Here is a 21,307-nt window from a genome sequence, read left to right on the forward strand (position 1 = left end):
TAGTACACGTGTCATATACTAACTCAAATTAGACCGGATAAATTGTGAAACCCATTGCCACTAAGTTACGGTCCAAAAAATCAGATTTCTTGGACAATCTTAGCATCTGATTAGTAGACACTTGTTTGCTAATTAAAACATTTCAATAATTTTGATTTTTAACCGTTTAATTAATTTCCACCAATCTAGAGGTCAGATAATTAAATAAGACTAATTTTTGGTTTTTGTTATATCTAAAATGGTATCCAAAAATTTGGGCGGTTTAATTTGAATCAATAATATGCCACGTACGCAATTTCCGTATAATTTGAAAGTGCCTGTGTATTATAGAAGACAGTCTGGCAGAGTACCTAAGGTTTCCTCTTAAAACTAATAAAAGCCTCTTTTTGGCAGGCTTAGTACCCGACTCTTCCGGACTCCACCCGCTCCCGTATCGTCGAAATACGTCACTCAGTTCGCATCAGTTCCCAATCCAAAACACAAAACCAGCAGTCCAGACGAGCACGAGAGAAAGAGAGAGAGAGCGCAAAGATCCGAATCGAATCGAATCCGAATCGTTTCATCTCCTACCCGAAAAAGGTAAACAAAACCCTAGCTATTTCCCATCTATCTCTCTCTTTCTGTCTCTCGCAAAGCCCTAGCCGTCGAAATTAGGGTTTCCCTCCAAAACCGGTGTCCCGAAAAATAACCACCATTCGAAATCGCGAATTAGAGTTTAGGGATTATTTCTCTTCTCTTTTCGTTTTCTTTTTACATGTATGGCGTCGGGGCCTCTGGTTGGGGGCGGTGGCGGCAGCGGCGACGGACCTTCTCGCGACAAGCAGCGATGGATGGAGCACAAAGTCTACAGGAGGAAGTCATTCAACAAGAGCCGAATCTCCGGTCCGGCGCAACAAACCGAGCCCCAGCCATCGCAACCCCAGCCTCCCTCTTCTCAAACCCTAACCCCTACAGAAGAAGCCATATCTCCTAACCATCATCAGCAGGAGCAGCGCGAGCAGCAGCACCATGGTGCCGCGTCTGACGATTCTTCCAGCCTCAACCGCCTCCCTGCCCCAGGCCCCACCGTCGCCCGGGACCCGCCTCCTTCCTCCAATGGTTTCTTACCGCGCCTCCAGGACAACCGCGTCACCATCAACCTCGCTTCGCGGTCGAAGCAGGACCTTCGCGACCTCCGCCGCCAGCTTATCCGCGAGCTCGACCAGGTCCGCTCCCTCGTCAGGAGGCTCGAGTCACGTGTGCCCCATGGCTACGCCCACTCACAGCTCTCTGCAAACAACGCTGCGGACGATAGTGGCCTGGCTCCTGCTGCCCCCAAAAGAATGAACTCCGAAGCCATGTCCATCAAGCCCCGCGAGCCCCGCACATTCCATCCACTCAGCGTCTCTACTGTTCCGAACAGTGACACTATCATAGAGAAGGAGAAGCGCACGCCAAAGGCCAACCAGTACTACCGCAATTCTGAATTCCTCCTTGGGAAAGAGAGGCTCCCGCCACCTGACAGTGGTAAGAAATCGAAATCCAACGGCAGGGATTATGGCGGGTCGCCAGTGGATCGGAACCTGAACCAGGCTATCAAGAACTGTGCCTCTCTGCTGTCAAAGCTGATGAAGCATAAGCATGCGTGGGTATTCAACAGCCCGGTTGATGTCAAGGGGCTCGGCCTGCATGATTACCACACCATCATCAAGCACCCAATGGACCTTGGCACTGTGAAGTCCCGCCTCAGTAAGAACTGGTACAAATCCCCACGTGAGTTCGCGGAGGATGTCAGACTAACATTCCAGAATGCCATGGCATATAACCCAAAAGGGCAGGACGTCTATATCATGGCCGAACAGCTGTCAGAGTTATTCGAACAGCGGTGGGCTGTTATAGAGGCAGAATACAGTCGCAGGCCTAGATTTGATTACTTGGACAGGGAAGTGGCCCCTCCTTTTGTAACCACTCCCCATGTCATGAAAAAGGCTCCTCCTCCACCACTGGAATTGACACGGTCTCTGGATAGGTCAGAGTCAACGACCCGGCTGATAGATTCAAAGCCAATTGCAGTGAGTTTTACTCCGACGGGCCGGGTGGCAGTTCCCAAGAAGCCGAAAGCAAAGGATCCTAACAAGCGGGACATGACGTACGAGGAGAAACAGAGGCTGAGCACGAACCTTTTGAGCCTTCCTCCAGAGAAGCTGGACAACATTGTGCAGATTATCAAGAAGAGGAATTCGGATCTCAGCCAGCATGATGACGAAATTGAAGTGGACATTGACAGCTTCGATGTGGAGACTCTGTGGGAACTTGATCGCTTTGTGACAAATTACAAGAAGAGCTTGAGTAAGAACAAGAGGAAGGCTGAACTTGCCATTCAAGCAAAAGGGGAAGCTCGGAATAATAATGCCCAGGAAACGGTGGGCCCCAAAAATGAATTTCTGTCTTCCTTTTCTTATTATGCATAGGTCGGTTCTTAGTATACTGTTTATTTTGAATTTTGCAGAATCCAATACGTGCCGCGGTAGAGGCTCCAAAGGAAAGTAAAATAACAGGTATTTCTTTTGGGAATGTATGAGTCAATCTGCATTTTACTTCAGCTTTTCGGTGTTTCTTATGATCCCATGATTCTTTGGAATGCATGGTTTGCTTCAGATGAGAAGAATGTCGCTTCTTCATCACCTGTTGAAGGAGAGAAGCCTGGGGAAAATGCTAGTAGATCAAGTAGTTCGAGCAGCTCTAGCAGTGACTCTGGATCCTCTTCAAGTGGTATTTATTCGACTTGTTATTTAGATTACTGGCTAGGAATTCTGGGTGGGTTTGGATGCATGATCAAATTGAGTTGTAATCATCAGTCCAGTAAAGTGGCTGGAGATTGCCAAATTGTATTGACCTTACTTAGCATTCATATTTGAGGAATTGAGTTCTAAATTGCAGTATGTTACTTTCAAGTTGGACTTGGGAGGAAGATAACTTAAGTTTGAGGGATGGTTCCTTGTTACAAAGACCAGGAATCATCATAACTTACTATCTTTTCCTTTGATTAAGACTGAATCTTCACAATTCCATTCACTTGATCATCCAAAAACAGTCTAGGTTATAGTTTCTTGATTTGGATTTCTGTCTAAATAGTGCTTTAGTTTAAACTGTGGTTTTGTTGTAAGTTGAATGTGTTTCTTACATGTAAGGGTGCTTTACAGATTCGGACAGTGAAAGTTCCTCTGCGTCGGATGCAGGACATTCACCCAGGACATGACAGGGTTCTATTCAGGTAGGGAATGAATCACTGTGGATGTTTATTTCATTTGATATTTGTTTTGCATCTGTGACTGCTCATCTCAGGGTTTGAGTTTTGAGACTCTTTTTTGTCTTGCATTTAAGATTTGCCTTGTTCTTCTGCTCCAGTATCATGTATTTTATGAGTCTGCCCTTTTGATCTTCTTTTGGTTTTTATTTTTCAGTCTGGTAAATTGTGGCAATATACTTTTGACCCTGTTGGTTCTTACACTTGGCAATGTGCTCTTTTCCTGATATGCTGTTCATTTCCCCTCTAACTTTGTCTTATTGAGCCTAGAAAAGGAAAATGAACTATTATTTATATGTATGGAGGTGAAATGTGAAAATTTGTAACAGTTTCTAAATTATCACCATGAACACATATTCTAGTATTATGTGCCACCACAGTCTATGTTGACAGTAGGACATGGTCTTTCCCATACCGTTATGGCCTAAACAGATGGTTAAATGCATGGTGCTCTGCCTCTAGATTGTTTGTCTCGGCCACCCTGACTTTCCATTCACAGGTATTAGATCATCATCATTGTCATCTAGCCTTATCCAAATTAAGTGGGTTTGGCTACATGAATCCTGTTCCATCGTTCCACTCTATCAAGGGCCATGCCTTTAGCACCCATAGCATGAGTTTGGAATGTTATTTTATTTGGGTTGATGATGAGAGTCATGGCATGAATTTGACGCCAGCTACCAACCTAATGAAACCCTCCTTTATCCGGGTTGGGGATCCACAATGAGAGCACAGAACTTCCACAGCCACAATGTAATAGGCTGTTACACAGGTTGATTACAATCAACCGCCGTCTCTATTAAATAGGTTGATTGCAATCAATGAGTTCTATTCACATGTTTTAGACGACTCTCCTTTATCTGTCCTCACTTAGTACATTGTTTTATTTGTATTAGTTTCCATCTAGTTTGCTTATTAGTTTGTTTTGTTCATCATGCACAGTTTACATCTTATCAAGCCAAGCATAGTGTGTTGGGAATATTTCTTTACCCAACTTGATATTTTCTTTGTTCTGATGGATCTGGCCTATCGACTTTCTTCTTTCCTTTTGTTCTTTTTAAGTAAATTTCAGTCGGCTTTCAAAAGAAAAAAAGGACACCTCTGTTAGAACTCAAAAAGCCCTACCATAGGGAAGTCAATTACAATGCTTGCTTTTCTGGGGTAACCGTTTTCCTTGCCAGTTCATTCAACATGTGGTTTTCTTGGATTTTGTTACCATGAGCTGACTTTTTACACCCTCTTGCAATTGCATTTCCTTTACTACCATGATTTATCTGGCATTTTATCCAACTTCAAGTGTTTAGTTTCTTAAGATCAAGGTATTCAAAATCGATTACGTAACGGTAACAGTCATAACAGTTACGCATTACGGGGTCGAAATGGCCGTTACAGAAAAGACAGGCCGTAAAGGTCCCGTAATGGTCCGTAACGGTCCTGTAACAGTTTTTCAAAAAATAAAAAGGGCCATCGCGGCCGATACGGCCCATATCATAACAGTAACGGTGGTGGCCGTTATGGCCACCGTTACTGTTTTGGAACACCTTGCTCAAGACGTTCCTCTCACTACACTTGGCTCCCAATGTAGAATGTCATATTCTCATGACATGCTACCACTACCTTACTCCCCATCCACGATCCAACTCTTAGCAATGCTTAATGTCATTATATTAATACATTTATATCATTTTGTTCCTCTCCTTTTTCTTTCAACAAATTTATTGGTTAATGATAACGTAAACATATGTACTACTCGTTTCATTTTTAGAATCCAGTATTGCTTCTATTTCAAGTTGTATCTATCATTTTGTTGTTACTTTTTTGCTTCTATCAATCTCAGTGTACCAATCCATTCTTCCCATTTTTGTGTGCCCAAACTGATGTACTCTATACAATGGTCTTGCTGCATGAATCCTGTTCATTCTATTCTGGCCACAGCAATGATGAGCTATAATGCAGGTTTCAGGAGAAACTTTTTGGCGATCAATATCAATAGGAGGATGGAGATTTCAGAGTATAGGGTTGGGTTTGAGATGGAGCGATGTGGTGGATTTTTTGGATTTTAGGGTTGGCTTTGGGTCCTTTTTGGATGGGACTAGATGCGGATTTAAGTTTCTATTGGACGTGGGAGACGTCTCTTGTATTTGTCCACGTGGACTGATAGTATAGTTTGGGGATGGAATTTTCACTGCACTTCTCCTTAAAAGTCTTTCCCTTGATCTCTGTATAGGGAGAGTTAACAGTTTGCGTTGCAACTGTGGATCCGCTGTTATCGTAGCATACGACTTTATTGGATTATGACCAATGGATATGACTCTGACATGAAACCTTCTTAAGGCCTTTTCTTATCTAAAGAAAAGGGAGAAAAGAAGAAAAAAAAAACTAAAAAGATCAGCTTATATATGCATTACGTGTGTTTGTGTTGGGATTGTTCTGTGGCATTTCTTCAACTACTTTGGCCATGGTTGGGCATTTCTGGGAGGAAGTTTGCTCACCTAGTGGTAGGTTTCTTTTAGGGTCTTTTGGTACTCAAAGATTGGTGTTAAAAATTCCTTCATTGTTATTTAGTGGGTCATTTAGAAGGAGAGGAATGGTAGCATTTTTTAGTGATGAAGTGGCCTCTTTTGCAAAGTTGGCTACACCCATAGCTCAATCATAGACAGGGTGTGTTTCACCACTGAGGTCTTGGTTCGAGCCCAACTTAACTATAAGAAAAAAAGATTTGGATTGACTCGCTTTTTTGTTTGGAAAGGAGATGGTGGGGTATTACCATGCAGGACTTGCATTTAAATTGGAAAGAACTAGCCTTGGGAATGACAATCATTGAAACAAGGTAGTGGAGAGATGGACAGAACAATTGCGATCATTCTGGCAATATAAGCCTAATACAGTATGTAGGTGTAACTACCTGGCTGAGTTTCTTTACTTGAGTTGAACCCTGTCCATTTGCTTTTGCAAGATTCCAATGAATTGGAGGTGTGAGATAGTCTGTTAAATGGTCTTCATATTTATCATGAATCCTTTTCAAGTCTTCTTGTTACTGAAAGAATTCACATAATTTAGCTGTGTGGGCCGTATGAGGAGCTCAAATTTGTTGATGTTGGCTCATATTCTGGATGATATTGTAGATTTGTTTTGAAGAGTTTATTACTTTTTCTTATCATGATGGCAAGAGGCTAAAGAAGTTAATTCTCTTTGTAAAAATCTGCCTGGAACATTTTTAAGTATTGGGCATACTTTTGCACCTTGTGCAAGATAGTCATCTAGTTGTACCTTTCTGTGTTTTTCTCTTAATATTTTGTGAGCTCTTTAAAAGCAGAGCTGATTTATGATGTCTCATTTAGTTGGTTTTATATATTGTTAGATGGCATGGTGTCAACTTTCAAGTAAAGATCTTTGCCTCCAGTAAACAAAATGGCGGCTCACAAAAACCACAAGTTGTATATGTATGTTTGATGTATTTATGCACATAATTTCCACATGTACATAAGTATCATGTGCATGTGCATGTTTGATGGGTGTGGTGTCCTCAGTGTTCGAAGTATTGGTATTGCTACAGGTTTCGCTGGCTGGGGATACAGAAATAACATCGATATTGCCGATAATATCGCTGGTAACGGAAAATGTGAGGAAACATGGGGAAAATGGTGGAATTTTTCAGTGAAACTTCAAGAGATGGTAAAATACACAATTTTGCATATTTAGGAATAAAAAAATTGCAAAAAGAATCCATACATAATAAGTTTCCATTTAATGGGAGCCTAAAAGCATGTGCTGTCACAATAAACTAGTCCACCCATCTATCCATCTATCCATCGCATTTATCCATCCATCCATTCAACCTTCCATCCAAGTATCTATCGATATTTCAGAATATCAACAACGCAATATTTTGCCTAGAAATCGCCAACAACTGGAAATGAAATGAAAGACTGTGGTCTCGATATCGCCCATGTTGCGATAACGACAATATCACGATATGATCGATATTATTGTCGACAATTTGAAACTGCATTAACCGTACACCCATAAAAAAATTGAAATGAACATTTTTTATTAAATAGATTTTTGGCAATATCAATACATTGGTGATATTATTGAAATATCGCCAATACACTAGTGATAAGAGCAACACCTGGATTTTTTCATAGCTGAAAATATTGGCGATATTGATACGTTGGTGATACAAATGACACTTGGAATTTACACAGTCGAAAATGTTGACGATACATTGGTGATATCGATACATTGGCGATACTTAGCGATAAATTGCTGATACTTGGAATTTCCAAGACTACTAGTGTTATCGGTATCGTGGAGTTGGAGATATGGATAATATCAGGGATACCTGATAATAACAGGGATACTCTGAACAATGGATGTACTATGGTGCTGTTGTCGGATTCGTCTACCAAGGTATCACTCCCACATGCACGTGGATGTTTGATGCGTGTGATGTCCTACAGTGTTTTGTTGTAGGATTCACCTACCAAGGTTCCACTCCATGTTAATCTCAGGCTTTAGACTCATGATCCAAAGCGTCATGCTGTTACATCTGCTAGCATTTTAAAATAGATGCTTTCCCACTCGAAGACCTGAATTTGCTCCGTCTTTTCTCTGCTTTAACTAAGCTGTAGTGCAGTATGTAACTGGATTTGAGTGTGATGTGAGATCATGGCGTCTACCGCTAGTGAGTGACAATGGTTCAATCTGTTGATGCAAGAAATTGAAATCAACTGTTGGAGTTCACCTTGTATATACTCCTGTGGAGCACTGTATTTTATGGCACTTTATTTCTGTGCTCCTCATGTGTATCATACATGTAATAGAGATCTGATCTTATCTTGTATTTATTAGGACATATTTTGTATTTCCTAAAGATAGATAATCTCCTCTCTATATAATATAAGTTGTACTCCCCTTGAGAATCAATACAAACAATTCAAATCTTCTTCTTAAATCCCCCCCTTACAGCATCAGATCAGTGCGTATGGCTCCTTTTCCCCCTTCCCTGTTGATTGGACGGTGTGCTATAGCTGTCAATATTGTGGGGCCCACTTCCACTGATCAGAAGGAAACTTCAAGGGCAGATTTGAATGGTCTCTTTTTTATGATTTACAAACACTGTTGGGCTTCTTCTTCTTCTTCTTCTTTTCACAAAAAAGATCATTTTTTTTTTCTTCCAATTTTCTGGAAAATGGTCCAGATTCAATCTTGACCATTGATCCTGTGGTCCTTTTGGATCTGGAACTAAAATTGGTGCTCTTGATCTGTTTTATGCCCTAAAATCATCTTTGAAACCTGATCTGAGAATGAAATCATTCTAGGGGCCTTTTGTTCAAATAATCTCTTCAACTGTTGATCTCATTTGGGTTGTTTGTCCATTTGGTCTTGGATATTGTTGTGACTCTACATTACACCATCTCTGGCTGTGCTTGAGATGTTTGTGAGTGCTATCTGAGCTGAGGAATTATTTCCCTTTGCTGGCACAGTCAGTTCTGTGTTCTCCATTGACATCTGAACTGGTTGCTGCACTTGCTATTGTGGCATCTAGATTTGCTGCATTTGGTTGTTGCGTCACTGTTGTGATGGGTTTGCCGTCTTCCGAAATCACATCTGGGACATCTCAATGGGGCTCTGGGATGCATTAGTTTGAAAACCTAAGTCTCTAGATGACAAATATTAAGCTGACCGAAAATTTTTTCCTGCTATGGTCTCAAGCAGTGGAAATGTTTATTAGAGGCAAGCAAAAGTTCGGATATGTTAATGGGACCCTAATCGAACCATCCAAAGATGATCCTAAATATTGAGAATGGTAAACCAACAACTTGTTATGCCATGCTTGTAGAACTTGGTTGTACCTGCTTTCACCTGTTAAAGAGATCTAGGACATTGTACATGAGTTGTAGTTGGATCAGATAATGGATCTATCAGCTGCATCAGGAGAAAGGTTCTCTCTGCCAAGAGGGAAAATAAGTTGTTGAATATTATGTGAAACTCCTTCAACATCAACCATTGATCATCATCATTGTCGTCGTCATTGCCATCATCTAAAGCTTATCCCAACTAATTGTGGTCGACCACAAAAATCATATTTCATTGTTCCACTCTATCAAGGACAATATCTTCAGTTAAGCCATGCCTCGATAAGTCATCAAATCTTTTCTTGCTACCATATTCCATGTCCTTTTGGACATTCCCCTTACCTGTTTAGAGCCTTTAACTCGAACCAACTCACTCCTAACTGGTGCTATTCTTGGTCTTCATTGCACGTGGCCAAACCATCTAAGTCTACTTCCCCTCATCTTATTACCCATTGGTGCTACTCCTAAGTTCCCTCAAATGCATTCATTTCTAATTTTGTCCTTCCTCATAGGCCAATCATCCATCTGAACATCCTTGTTTTAGCTATTGTCATCTTGTGAACTTCTTGTTCCTCACATCTCCACTTCACCCACTCATATCTAATTCTATGTGCAATGTATTTCTCGATTTCTCTGTTCTCGTGAATTATTGACCCCAAGATATAAAAAATGGTCATTTTAGGATACTTCTTGGTCCACAATATAACCGAATTCCTTTTAAAAAAATCCTAACTTAATTCCTCTCTCTCTAGTCCTAATCTAATTCCCCGTTTTACTCCTTGTATTCTTCGTTTACGTTGTTTTAGTTCGATGGATTTTAAAACCTTTAGGTTCTAAAGCATCCTTCCATTGTTCTAGCTATGCGTTTACTCCCTCCCTTGCTTGTTAATCAAAACTATGCCATCCGCAAATAACATACACAATGGGACCTCTTCCTGTAAATGCCTAGTTAACTCACCTATAACGAATGCGAAAAGATATAGGCTCGATGCTGACCCCTAGAGTGAGCCTACAATAATTGGAAACTCAATTGTCTCTGCACCATTGGTCCTCTTGAGACTATGTTCTTTTCCAACTCCAACTAGATTCTCTCTTTGTATGGACCTTATGAATAGAGAGAGCACATGGCGATCCTTCTTCTTCTCCCTACATTTCCATTAGTTGTCTTGGTAGTAAAGTACCCTCAATGGTCGACCTTCCTGACGTAAATCCAAAATAACCATCGACTCCCATTAATGCATGGTCGTGGCAGCATGCCAACCGAAGCCGTGTAGCATAAGATACAAGACGACCAAGAACACAATCTATGCTTCTCTTATTCATTAGGAAAGGAAAAATTGATGCTTTACCTTACCTTTCTTTTTTACGTTGTGGTGCCTATGCACAATGTTGTCAAAATTGTTATTGTATCGCAAATTGTAAAAGGGGTTGAATCGCAAATCGTAAGATTTTTTTTTTTTGAATTTAAAAATATACATATAAAAAACAAATGACAAAATATAAGTAAATTAGAAAATATTAAAAACTCATTAATCATCCATTTTCCATCAACATGTACCAAAAAAGTAATACATATCATGATATTCTCAATTGAGAAAATGTATATGGTATACATATGATATTAAAGGATTCTTGTCTTTTTCCTTTGTTTTCTTTCGAAAAATTTACGTTAAAAAACATTTAAGCTTCCTTTAATAATTTGGTCTTTTGTACCTTTCTTAAGTGTAGAATCATGTTAGAAAAATGGCATTCGATTCTATTATGAATAGTATCTTGATTTCTTTGTTTTGGGTTTTTGAATATCAAAATCCCCAAATCTCCTCTTGCCTCTCTCTGTCTCAAAAGAAAAAAAAAAGAGGATATATTTAATAGGGGAACCCTTTTTCATGTTTTATGAGCAAAATGGTATAAAGAAAGAAGAAAAAATTGAATAAAAATAAAAAATTATTTTAAGTAATTTTTGGGCCCATTTATGTAATCTATGATTATCATACGATTATCGTACGATTCTATATGATTCGTACAATTATTTGGGATTTGCGATTTGCGATTTGGGTGTACGATTCAAATCATGGTGTGTCATAAAGGCCGTTACGGGGCCATAAAGGCCATTGTGTAATGTATTATGGTTGCAACCGTTTCACGTTACGGGGTTATAACGGTCATAATAGCCGTTATGGAAAAAATGACCTGTAACCATTGTTAACTACCCATTATGCCCCTTGCAAAGGCATTAATAGCCCTGTAATGGTCTATTACGGGGCAAATATAGGATTTTCATATTGTTTTTCAACGTTATGGGGCAGATAAAGGTGTTTTATTTATTTATTTATTTATTTATTTATTTATAAATTTCAATGAAAAAAGAGACTGTAACGGCCTTTTCGGAGGCCGTAACAGCCATTATGACCTGTATCGTAAAGGTAATGGTGGTGGCCGTTATAGTCACCGTTACTGTTACGGAATACCTTGATACAAATTGTACACCCATACGACACGATATGAATTGTACGTTTCATATTGTGAATCGTATGATTTTGATAACACTGCCTAGGCATCACGAAATTCTGAAATGGGAGGGCCATCTTAAGTTGAGGGTCTATTCATGCAACATTTCAAAGATGTGCATTTGTTTACTTCATTGATCAAACACATTTACTATTTTGCATTGTGATATTGCTTAAGAACTGTTTATATGATCTCTTTTTAACTTGTTTAATTGGTTTAGAATCTGACTTGTAAGAAACTTTTAGTCGAATAGTGTTCCAAGCACTTTCATCCTAATCTTGTGGATCTTAGTTGGAATGGTTCCATTTATCTGCCTCCAAATGTGACAAAGGCTCTTACTCGAGGTAGAATATTAGGACTGTTACAATTTATGAGTTCAGTTGATACATAAATGTCATATAATACTGGAAAATATAGTGTGTATATGTGCTGGATACATATGCCAACCAATATGGCAATGCCAAATCGAATTTGAGATGGTATGCTGTTTGTCACCTTGTGATGTCAAACTCATCAGAGAGAACACAAGCTTGTTTTTAGACGACCACATTCTGTTTCTTATTTACTAAGTCGATGGACTGCAAGCTGGTCGGCATCATCATTGTTGCCATTGTCAACATCACAGTTAGCATCCTAGTCATTGTTGTCATCCTCATTAGGTGCTTCATCACCATCACTCATCATCATCCTTGTCATCATCAGCAGCATCTTCAGCTCCTCTGCCAGCTCCACTACCTTTTCCACCATCACCATCGACTTGTTTTTCTGATGAATTCATCACTGACTCTTGACTGGTATATTGGCAACAATTTTATGTTCGTCTTCTTATCAGACTACAACCTTCGTCAGTCTTTTGGAACCGGACATGTAGAGACTCCCATTGACACCACTGAAATGCCATTATAGACCCACCTATTATTGGCTTTGCCCCAAAGGGTGAGCAGGCAGCTGGGTCATGGAGGAGCAGTTGCCAGGAAAAACCCCCAAGCACGATGCACCTGCTGAAGGGTCATGCTAGCACACTTGGCTGCACAAACTAGTAGAGAAGCCACCTATACATGATTATCAACACCACCCACTTGCCCCGTGTAGTAGTTTAGCACAACTATTGTGCGCTACCCACAAGAAGGAACTTGAAAACAGTTCATTTCTACATACAGTGGACTACAAGCTGATATGTACTTTCCAGCTTAGCCTATTTTTCTTTTGATCTCACTGCAGCAATCTCTGAACCCAAAGATCGAACTGCGGACTATGTAAAATGTTCTACTGCACTTGTTGATCTGGAGGGCAGTATAATTTTTTTTTTTCTTGCTACCTGTTTATGTATGATACTTTAACATTCTCTTTTCAGTAAGAACTAATCAGCCTCAACTTTGGATTTGGGAGTTGTTGACATCTTATGATTTTTTGTCTCTGGAATGGTGAGAACCAACTCAAGTTTCTTGCACAGTGATGATGATTTTCCCCCCTTTTGATTTGGGAATTATTTGGCCTCTACTTGGTGCACCGTTGGGAGAGTGAGAACCAGCAATGTTGCAAGGGTGATGACCAACTGAAATATCTTGCACAGTGATGATGATTTTTGCCTTTGGATTTGGGAATTATTCGGACTCCTACTTGCTGTGCTGTTGGAAGGGTGAGAACAAATCGAAGTTTGTTGCAGAACAGTCATGATTTTTTCCTTTGAACTTGGGAGTCGTTGACAGCATTTAGGAATTGTGTTAGTGTACACACATCTTGGTGTATGCAAGGGCACCATAAGAGGAGGTGTTGAACATTGTACTTAGAGTGGTCCTGTGTACCATACATTATTTAGATTAAGATGTATCCTGGAAGATTACTGATTATCGTTGTGTTGTAAATGGTTGTAAATAAAGCATTATAAGAAGGAGAGGATTAAATTAAGCATCTATCCTTATATTTTCCGCTCCCATACGATCTCTCTCTATATATATCTATCTATCTATCTATCTATCTATTTGTTGTTACAAATACCTTATCTTTGTATTGTAAATGATTATCGTTGAAGATTTGCATGGGAGTATGGAGTAGATGGTTTGTGTGTGACATCCGTTTAGTAACTTCGGATGTGGGAGTTGTTGCCCAATTGTCATTCAGGAGTTTGAAAATGCATGTGGCGAGGAGAGGATTTATATCTGATGTTTGTTTTGGTGAGATTTTGAGTATAGGTTGTGGACATTCTTGAGAAGAACAACAAAACCTTTTGTTGGAATAATGAGAACTAACTGAAGTTTCTTTGCAATCTAAAGGGTGAAGAACTCATTGATTGATTGATACACCAACTTTGAAATGGTTATTGTTGCATCTTGGGATCAAGGTGTTAAATTGGTGTATTGGGTATTGTATCGTTCACCACTAATATTTCCCCACATCGACCCCGTATTGGCTTGCTTTGTGCTGATACGTGCATATCGTTTATGGGCAATACTACCAGTACCTGATTCGGATGATACTTTAAACCGTGCTCAGGATATGGAAAATACTTTTGTATCATTCATGAGCTGAAGTTCTCTGCATCATCGTAATGGTAGGGTGATAAGTGGTGATTCACATCTATTCTTCATGGTATCAACTCTGCCAAGATCAAGAAAGGATTGAAGGACTTGTCTATGATAATAATATTGGTGTTTATTTCAGAAAGATGAGTGCTGAATCCTGATTGAATATTCATGCAATTCGTATGGGAAAATCATACCTGACTAACATGAGCAAACAAACAGAGCTGAAATATTTCTATACGTGCCTTTGGATTTGAGTTGGTTACTTAAGAGGCTGAAGATCTTCTTGAGGATCACATGCAAGTGATGTTGGTATTTGCTGTGGTGCCATACTAGCTGAAGGCCATTATGCGTAATGGGCGTTAAGGGGGTGTAACTGTTGAAATTTTTTATTAGGAATAAAAAATGCCAGATAAAATCTGAAATATTCAGTGGATTCCAAATATGTAATTCCTTTGTGGTTTGGATGTTTATGATGGTGTATAGTCCACTCTATGGTAAAAATGCTGTCTCGGCCTGTTTGATGATTTTATAAACTTGACAGGCTTAGATTGACTCCGAGTTCGCCCGACATTCATGCAAGCTATAGTACTTATTTCACTAAGGCACATCTCTAAGCATTTATATCATATTTCCCCAAGAAACTTCTAAGGAAAAAAATTGAAAATTCGGTTGAATAATGCCCCCACTTTGGGGGACCATTTGTATGCTCCCAAATTGGCACAAAATTTATTTAATCTATGGCACTCATCCCATTAATGCATATACCTGAGCATTTGATGACATTCCTCCTAAGTAATTATAAGAACAAAATTAAAATTAAATTCGGATGAATAGTGTCACCAACTTGGGGACCACCTAAAGCTCCAAAATCATGCAATCTATGGTACTTATCCCACTAATGCATATCCCTAAGCATTTGACATCATTCCTCCCAAGAATTTTAAAAGAAATACTACAATTAAAATCAGATGAGTAGTGTTACCAATTTGTGGGACCACTTGATGCTTTAAATTGGCCTCAAATTTATGTAATCTATGGCACTCACTTCACTAATGTAATTGGCCCAAAAATATGCTTATTTCAGCATCCTACTATAAGATTGGTGGCCATTTATTGGACGATGAAGAATGAAAAATATCTAGTGGTCCTATTTCAACAGCCAAGTGTCCACAAATCAGTGGTTAGGACCGTTCAAACACTTTGATTTTGGGACTGTGACTTAGCAACTGCAGGTCCCACAATTTAATTGGTATACTTTTGAGTTAATGCATGCCACATGGACACCACCAGAGTATAAAAAATTCCCCGATTTAAAACTAGGCTTGTAAGGAGCCATATTGTTAGATTTTCTTTGATTGTCTTCTCATTTTGTGACAAAAATATGGATAAATCTTGTAGTGAGAGATAAATGGTCTTTGGCAACAGAAAACAAGGAAGAAATCCCAGGTACATTTTTTTCTCTGATTACTGTGCGTAACGGCCGTACAGCTCCATATTGGTCCGTTTCAGTTCGTGAATTTCATGATCCACCAAATTACTAGATGGATGAATATTGGTTATTATATTTAGGTCTTCTCTTTCCAACCTCCCTCACTATTTTATGTCTGTCTTCCAGTGTTTGAGCGTATCGAGTAAATTCCATTTCCTTATTTGGAAAGAGATCTGCCTTCCCTACGTTGAGGGGGGATGCTGTGATCAGGAGATTTGAGGTGGCTAATTCGGCCCTGCTGGGAAAATGGGTTTGGTGTGTTGGAGTTGAGGCCCATAGTCTGTGGAGGAAGGTCGTTGTGGCTAAGTATGGGCTGGTGGATCAAGAGTCCTCCCTATACTGTGCCTCCTTTCCGTGGAAGGCTGTTGCGTGGGTAGCCCCCTAAGTGTTTGAAGGCGTACTATTCTGGGATGATATTTGGTGCTGTGATTCTACGTTGAGATTGTCTTTCCTGGCTCTGGTTAGTCTCTCTCCTATCGATAATTTGTCCGTCGCCAGTTGTTTCTCTTCTCTGGATTCAGTGGGTGTTTGGGTTGATAATTTGTCCATTGCCAGTTGTTTCTCTTCTCTGGATTCAGAGGGTGTTTGGGCTCCACCCTAAAAGAGGGATTTATATGACAATGAATTCGACGACTTGCTATGCCTTTTCTCTCACTTGCAGGGAATTTTGATTTCTCCTGGAGTAGATGACTCTTTGGTTTAGCGTCTCGGAGCTTCTGGCAGATTTTCGACTCGCCAGCTTTACTCCTTTCTCTCTCGGCTGGAGCAAAGGAGCGATCTCTAGTACCCTGCGTTCATGTGAAAGTATGGGGCTCCTAGAAAAAATGTCAGCATTCGGTTGGTTAGTGGGGAGGAACAGGATGCTCACAATCAACAATATTTAGAAAAGCAGGCCGGTTCTTCCGAATGTCTCTCCTATGTTTGAACGACGAAGAGTTTGTTAACTATCTGTTCATTCACTGCTTGTTTTCCAGAGTTGTGTGGTCTGGTATCTTCTGAGTTTTGTGCTTCTCTTGGGTGATGCCAAACTTGATTATTTGCCTTTTCTGATGGTGGCATGCTGGTGAAGGTGGTCGTCTGGGGCAATCCAGGTGGGGATTAGCTTTGCTTGCTGTTCTTTGGGCAATCTGGTTGGAAAGGAACAGTAGATGCTTCCGTAATCAGTCTCTCCAGAGGGGGTTCTCAACAGGGTTTTGATGTAGATTGGGGATTGGGCAGCCTAAGTTCTGCTCTTGGGGGTGTTTTCTTGTTGTTGGTTTGAATATTGTTTTTAGTTTGGTTGCTCTCTCTCTCTCTGTTTTTTTTTTGTTTGTTCTGTTGTTTGTCTTTGTTTTTGTTGGCCTTTGGCCCTAATAAAGTGCATCATCTTTCAAAAAAACTCTGAAAGTAGGCATCACTAGATAAAGCAGTCTGTCAAATATTTAGTGTGAGATTTTTTACTAGTCTGCAAGTTAAAATATGGTTGGCAGGCTGCCAAAGCACCATGATAACTAACATTAACTGACAATTCCTCCTTTTCTGACATCTGGTACATGCTATGGTGATTTCGTGTTTAAACTTCCATTATTTAGGACATTGTATTCTGATTAAGCTAAATTCAAGATTGTAAGTGTGCCAGTTGTTTGAGATCTTATGGTAAGGACAACATTGACAAGTTTTCATTTGTTTGTGGCGGCAGATGTTTGATGTACAATAGAAGATGACCTGCGATTAGGGGCCCCTGATGATTCTTAACAAGATTCTGCCTTGAATAGAATGGGTGGGTGGTGATGTGTCTCCGTGAGAAGCCTGCGGGAAAGATTATCGTTCTATCAGGCATGTTTATTTAAGCTGTTAAAGGCTCTGATTGTAATTAGACTTTTGATGCTTTTGCTTGGAATGACATTGGTTGTAGGAAAAAAAAAGCATTTTAAAAGGGGAACCCATATCGTTTCTTGTTTTCATTGCTTTTCCCACGTGAATTTGTATGTTATGTAGGATTTGTGATCCAAAACGTCCCGGTTGGTTTGTCATTCCTCGAAGTAGCCTATGTAAAAATCACTAACCAATGCTACTTATCTCAGATTCAGCATTTTTGCCTCTCCTAGCATGTTTTAAGCACATCTACGACGTTCCCCTCTCTCAGAAGTAAAAAAGCATGGAAGCCTTTAGAAAGAGAAACGAGGAAAGACCCATATCGGGCCTTACTATGTTCTGATCTGCTGATCTGAATGGTCGCAACGTGGGGCGAACACCATGTGTAAGTGCTTTCCTACCTATTTGTTCCTCTTCTCTCTGCCGGCTGAAAGTGGGCACAATGGTACCACCTCCTCTTGGACCTTACTCTTGCTATGAGCACTTCTTGTATCCTCTTTGATGTAGATGTGCATTGGTAGGAAATGCTGACCCCGCACACATGTAAAAAAAAGGTGCCTTTATGCCATTTAATTTGTTTCAGTTGGACCAGCACATGAGTATGGCTCCTTTCTACGTGGGACTTTGCATTCTGAGCCAATTGAGTTGCAGCCTTGCACCCATTTCTTGTAATCTTAGCAGGGTTTGCATGGATGGAAGAGTTTGCCGATCAATAACTGTAGATGATTTGCCTAGCTGAATGCTAACCACCTGTCTGTTTCAGTCTAATTGACTTCTTTTTCACTTACTCTTCGTGATGATGTGGTTGAATCCAATTTGGACCTGTGGTCCAATCTGTCCTATTTCTTTCTTTTCCATTTACTTTTCATGATGGATGAGATGGAATCCAATTTGGATTTGTGGTCTGACTGCAAGGTGGGGAAGTTGTGCTTTTGTTATTCAGCAAGGCGAACCTGTTCTTCGTGTATAGCAGTCAAAAGCTTGTACTCGTATTTAACCCTTGTGCAGATAAGTTGAATGTGTAACTGTCTTTGCCTTGTTATGTTCCAAGGTGATTTTCACTGCCAGCTTTGTTTGTTGACTTGGTTTGGCATGATTTGTGAAATTAGATTGTGGCCGGATGGGGCCCACATGCAAGGATGGAATGGTGATTTGAACTGTCCTGTCAGGTGCCAAGTGAATTTTTTTATTTTTATTTTTATTTTGTGTGGATATATGATTGCCTGGGAATCTCATCTGAAGATAGCAGTTCCTGAATCTATTCATTGTGATCTTAGTACCATGGTGTGAAAATCGTGAATCTTAAAATAATTTGGCCTTGCTGTGTTTAGATCTCGGATTCATTGCCTACGAAAACAGGGACTCAAGCCTTGTTCGCTTGTTGGGGCTAATCAATACCAAATATAAATGACAAAACTAACAACACAACTGTTTTTGGGGGGACATGGAAGATGACGACAGCCCTTCAAAACGCTGACACGTTAACAGGGGGGTGGCGTTTGAAGGGTGATAACAGCCTTAAACTGCCGAATGGTAATACCACCAAAAACACAAGATTCCAGAATGTGGTTAGCTGTTATGGGCATGCTGGCCTCGTCTGCACCTGATCGGTGTCAAGATTTCAAGAATGGCATGATTAGACCCTGTCAAGTAATTTCGATGGTTTGTGAATGGACTCTTCGTCATTAATATGTATATGTTGGCGGACTCTTCTGTTTTTTGTTTTTAAATAAATAATATTGTTTTTATTTATTTATTTATTTTTTAAAGGTGCTTCATGAGGGTGCAGATGGCCAGTGGCAGAGCCCAGCCTATATGGATCTGGGACCAAGTAGCAGTGACCGTTGGCTAAGAACGAGGCTCAAACTCGATCTGACCTGCTAAGGCTGAATTTTTTACATCGACCACCTTACCTTTTTGGTATATACCAAATAATCCTTTTCCCCTTTTAGCATCACCTGTCTAACTTCTCCCATTTTTTATAGGCTTAGCCAAGGGTTGATTTGACAATAGGAAAATGCGAGGGGAGCTTTACGACTTACGGGTAAAAAAGTAGGCAAGATATATATATATATAAAAACTCGGTGAAAGCTTAACCAACGAGCAGGGGCCATGTGCGGATGACGAAGACAGGAGCTGAGATTCCTGCCCACCAACACAAGCTGGTTTGGGTGTTCAGTGCTCCTTTTTACTAACGGTGCATTTCGACATGGGCTTTCGACGTTAGAACCGTCCATATTTGTGGGACCCACTGTGGGTGGAGTGGTTGAGAAGTCTGTTCATTGAAGTCGGTTCATTGAGTGGTTGAGATTGTCCTACCAACGAATTTTTTTCCTTCACGGTGGGCCGTCCATGCGGTATCAACCAAATAGATGGTTACATCACGTGATGAAAACAGATGTTTCCGGTAGTTGAGTGGGCCAGCGTCCAATAGTCACAAGGTTCATCTCATCATTTCCCCTTTTAATCGGGGCATGCAAAATTAAAACACACCGAAGTAAATAAAAAATAAAAAGAGAGTTGGCCACGACCGCTAGATTACACGTCTACAGCACTCATGGAATATATTCGCACAAATCCAAGCGGTCCAAATCGTGGTCCACAACAGATGGACGAAAGATTGGAAGTCATAATCATTGAAAGGATTGTAACCGTCTGATTTAGTGGCAATCAAAGGAATGGCTATAAAGACAGTGACCAACGTTGCCTATTCAATGGCAACAGCTGAGTGTCAGTCGATAAACGTTTCCGGCGATTCCATCTACTGCTATTAGGGCCCCAACCGTACTCGGGTTGGGGTTTATGGGAACCGTCCATCATGTAAGCCTAACTAGGCGCGGCCCCGGGAAATCCCACCGCGTTGACTCCAGGCACGATTTTCTGAGCGGAATGCTGCGGTGATTTGGTGGAAAGGTTTCGAGGCACCGATATTAACACGTGTCGATCGTTGGTTAGCCGCCTTTATTCGGCTCTCTTTGGCCTTTCGGGAAGATGATCACGGATCCCAGAGAGGATTTTAGTTGTTTTCGGGTAATACGTTAGTGGGTGTTTTCTGAACATGGGGCCTACCTTGATGTATTTTATTTGTATGTCTAAGCCGTTCATCAGTTTTTTCATCTCAATTTATGCTTTGGTTTCAAGAATAAAACAGATCTAAGTGGACCACAGTAGGGATTGAATAACCATTATTAGAGGCCACAAAAGTTTTTGATCAAGCTGATATTCGTCTTTGCCCTTCATCCCGTGCAACCTTATCAGCGGTGGGACTTGCGAAGTTTTTAATGGTGGGTCCAGTGACCACTATTTCCTGTGGTGTTGTCCACTTGAAATCTTGATTTGCTTTACTTTTGGGAACATGATTTAAAATGAGTTGAAAAAACTGATGGACGGTGTAGATATATAACACATGCCTCAAATTGGACCCCATGGCCAGGATAACACTCACTAACGTGTTACCAGGTAACACTTAATTCACTCCCACGGTTCCCTGCCTCGAGGCGCAGCATTTCCTTGCCACTTGTGTATGACCGTTTGAACCGGACGTCCTGTTCACATTAACCGTCGATTGAGCTTTTCAAACAGCTTCCTTCGATCTTAACCGTCTAATAAATGGGCCTGATTTTTCAATTAATAAGTGCAATTGCTGGGGTTTTGTCTTTTAGTGTTGATTGGTGTGCCACCAGGTAAGGTTAAAATTGCCTATACACGGTTACAATTGTAACATCGCCTAATCACTAAATTGGAAGAAGAAATGAACGGTTTAGAACCGATTCTTGCCTGGAAA

At 40.4% G+C, this 21,307-nt stretch overlaps 1 protein-coding gene across 3 annotated transcripts; it reads left to right on the forward strand.

Moving 5' to 3' along the window:
• Positions 1 to 395: 395 nt before the first annotated feature.
• Positions 396 to 17,731, forward strand: LOC131245340 (transcription factor GTE4-like). 3 transcript variants are annotated; one of them, XM_058244730.1, is made up of 5 exons: positions 396 to 2,402; positions 2,489 to 2,537; positions 2,638 to 2,751; positions 3,183 to 3,253; positions 15,796 to 15,936. In XM_058244730.1, exons 1-4 carry the CDS (start codon positions 759 to 761, stop codon positions 3,236 to 3,238), a joined length of 1,863 nt encoding a protein of 620 aa, XP_058100713.1. In that variant the 5' UTR covers positions 396 to 758; the 3' UTR covers positions 3,239 to 3,253; positions 15,796 to 15,936. The 3 variants fall into 3 exon arrangements, with proteins under 3 accessions (XP_058100713.1, XP_058100712.1, XP_058100711.1); XM_058244729.1 differs by lacking the exon at positions 15,796 to 15,936 and adding an exon at positions 13,109 to 13,589; XM_058244728.1 differs by lacking the exon at positions 15,796 to 15,936 and adding an exon at positions 17,348 to 17,731 and having other exon boundaries at positions 397 to 2,402.
• Positions 17,732 to 21,307: the final 3,576 nt, after the last annotated feature.

Source organism: Magnolia sinica, chromosome 5 (genome assembly GCF_029962835.1).
Source record: "Magnolia sinica isolate HGM2019 chromosome 5, MsV1, whole genome shotgun sequence".
Lineage (NCBI taxonomy): Eukaryota > Viridiplantae > Streptophyta > Magnoliopsida > Magnoliales > Magnoliaceae > Magnolia > Magnolia sinica.

What these genes read in the sequence shown, in the direction of transcription:
- LOC131245340 (XM_058244730.1), top strand. Translation starts at nt 759, where the DNA reads ATGGCGTCGGGGCCTCTGGTTGGGGGCGGTGGCGGCAGCGGCGACGGA. An exon ending in ATAATAATGCCCAGGAAACG is followed by an intron (nt 2,403 to 2,488) that starts GTGGGCCCCAAA and finishes TGAATTTTGCAG; the next exon opens with AATCCAATACGTGCCGCGGT. An exon ending in CTCTGGATCCTCTTCAAGTG is followed by an intron (nt 2,752 to 3,182) that starts GTATTTATTCGA and finishes GGTGCTTTACAG; the next exon opens with ATTCGGACAGTGAAAGTTCC.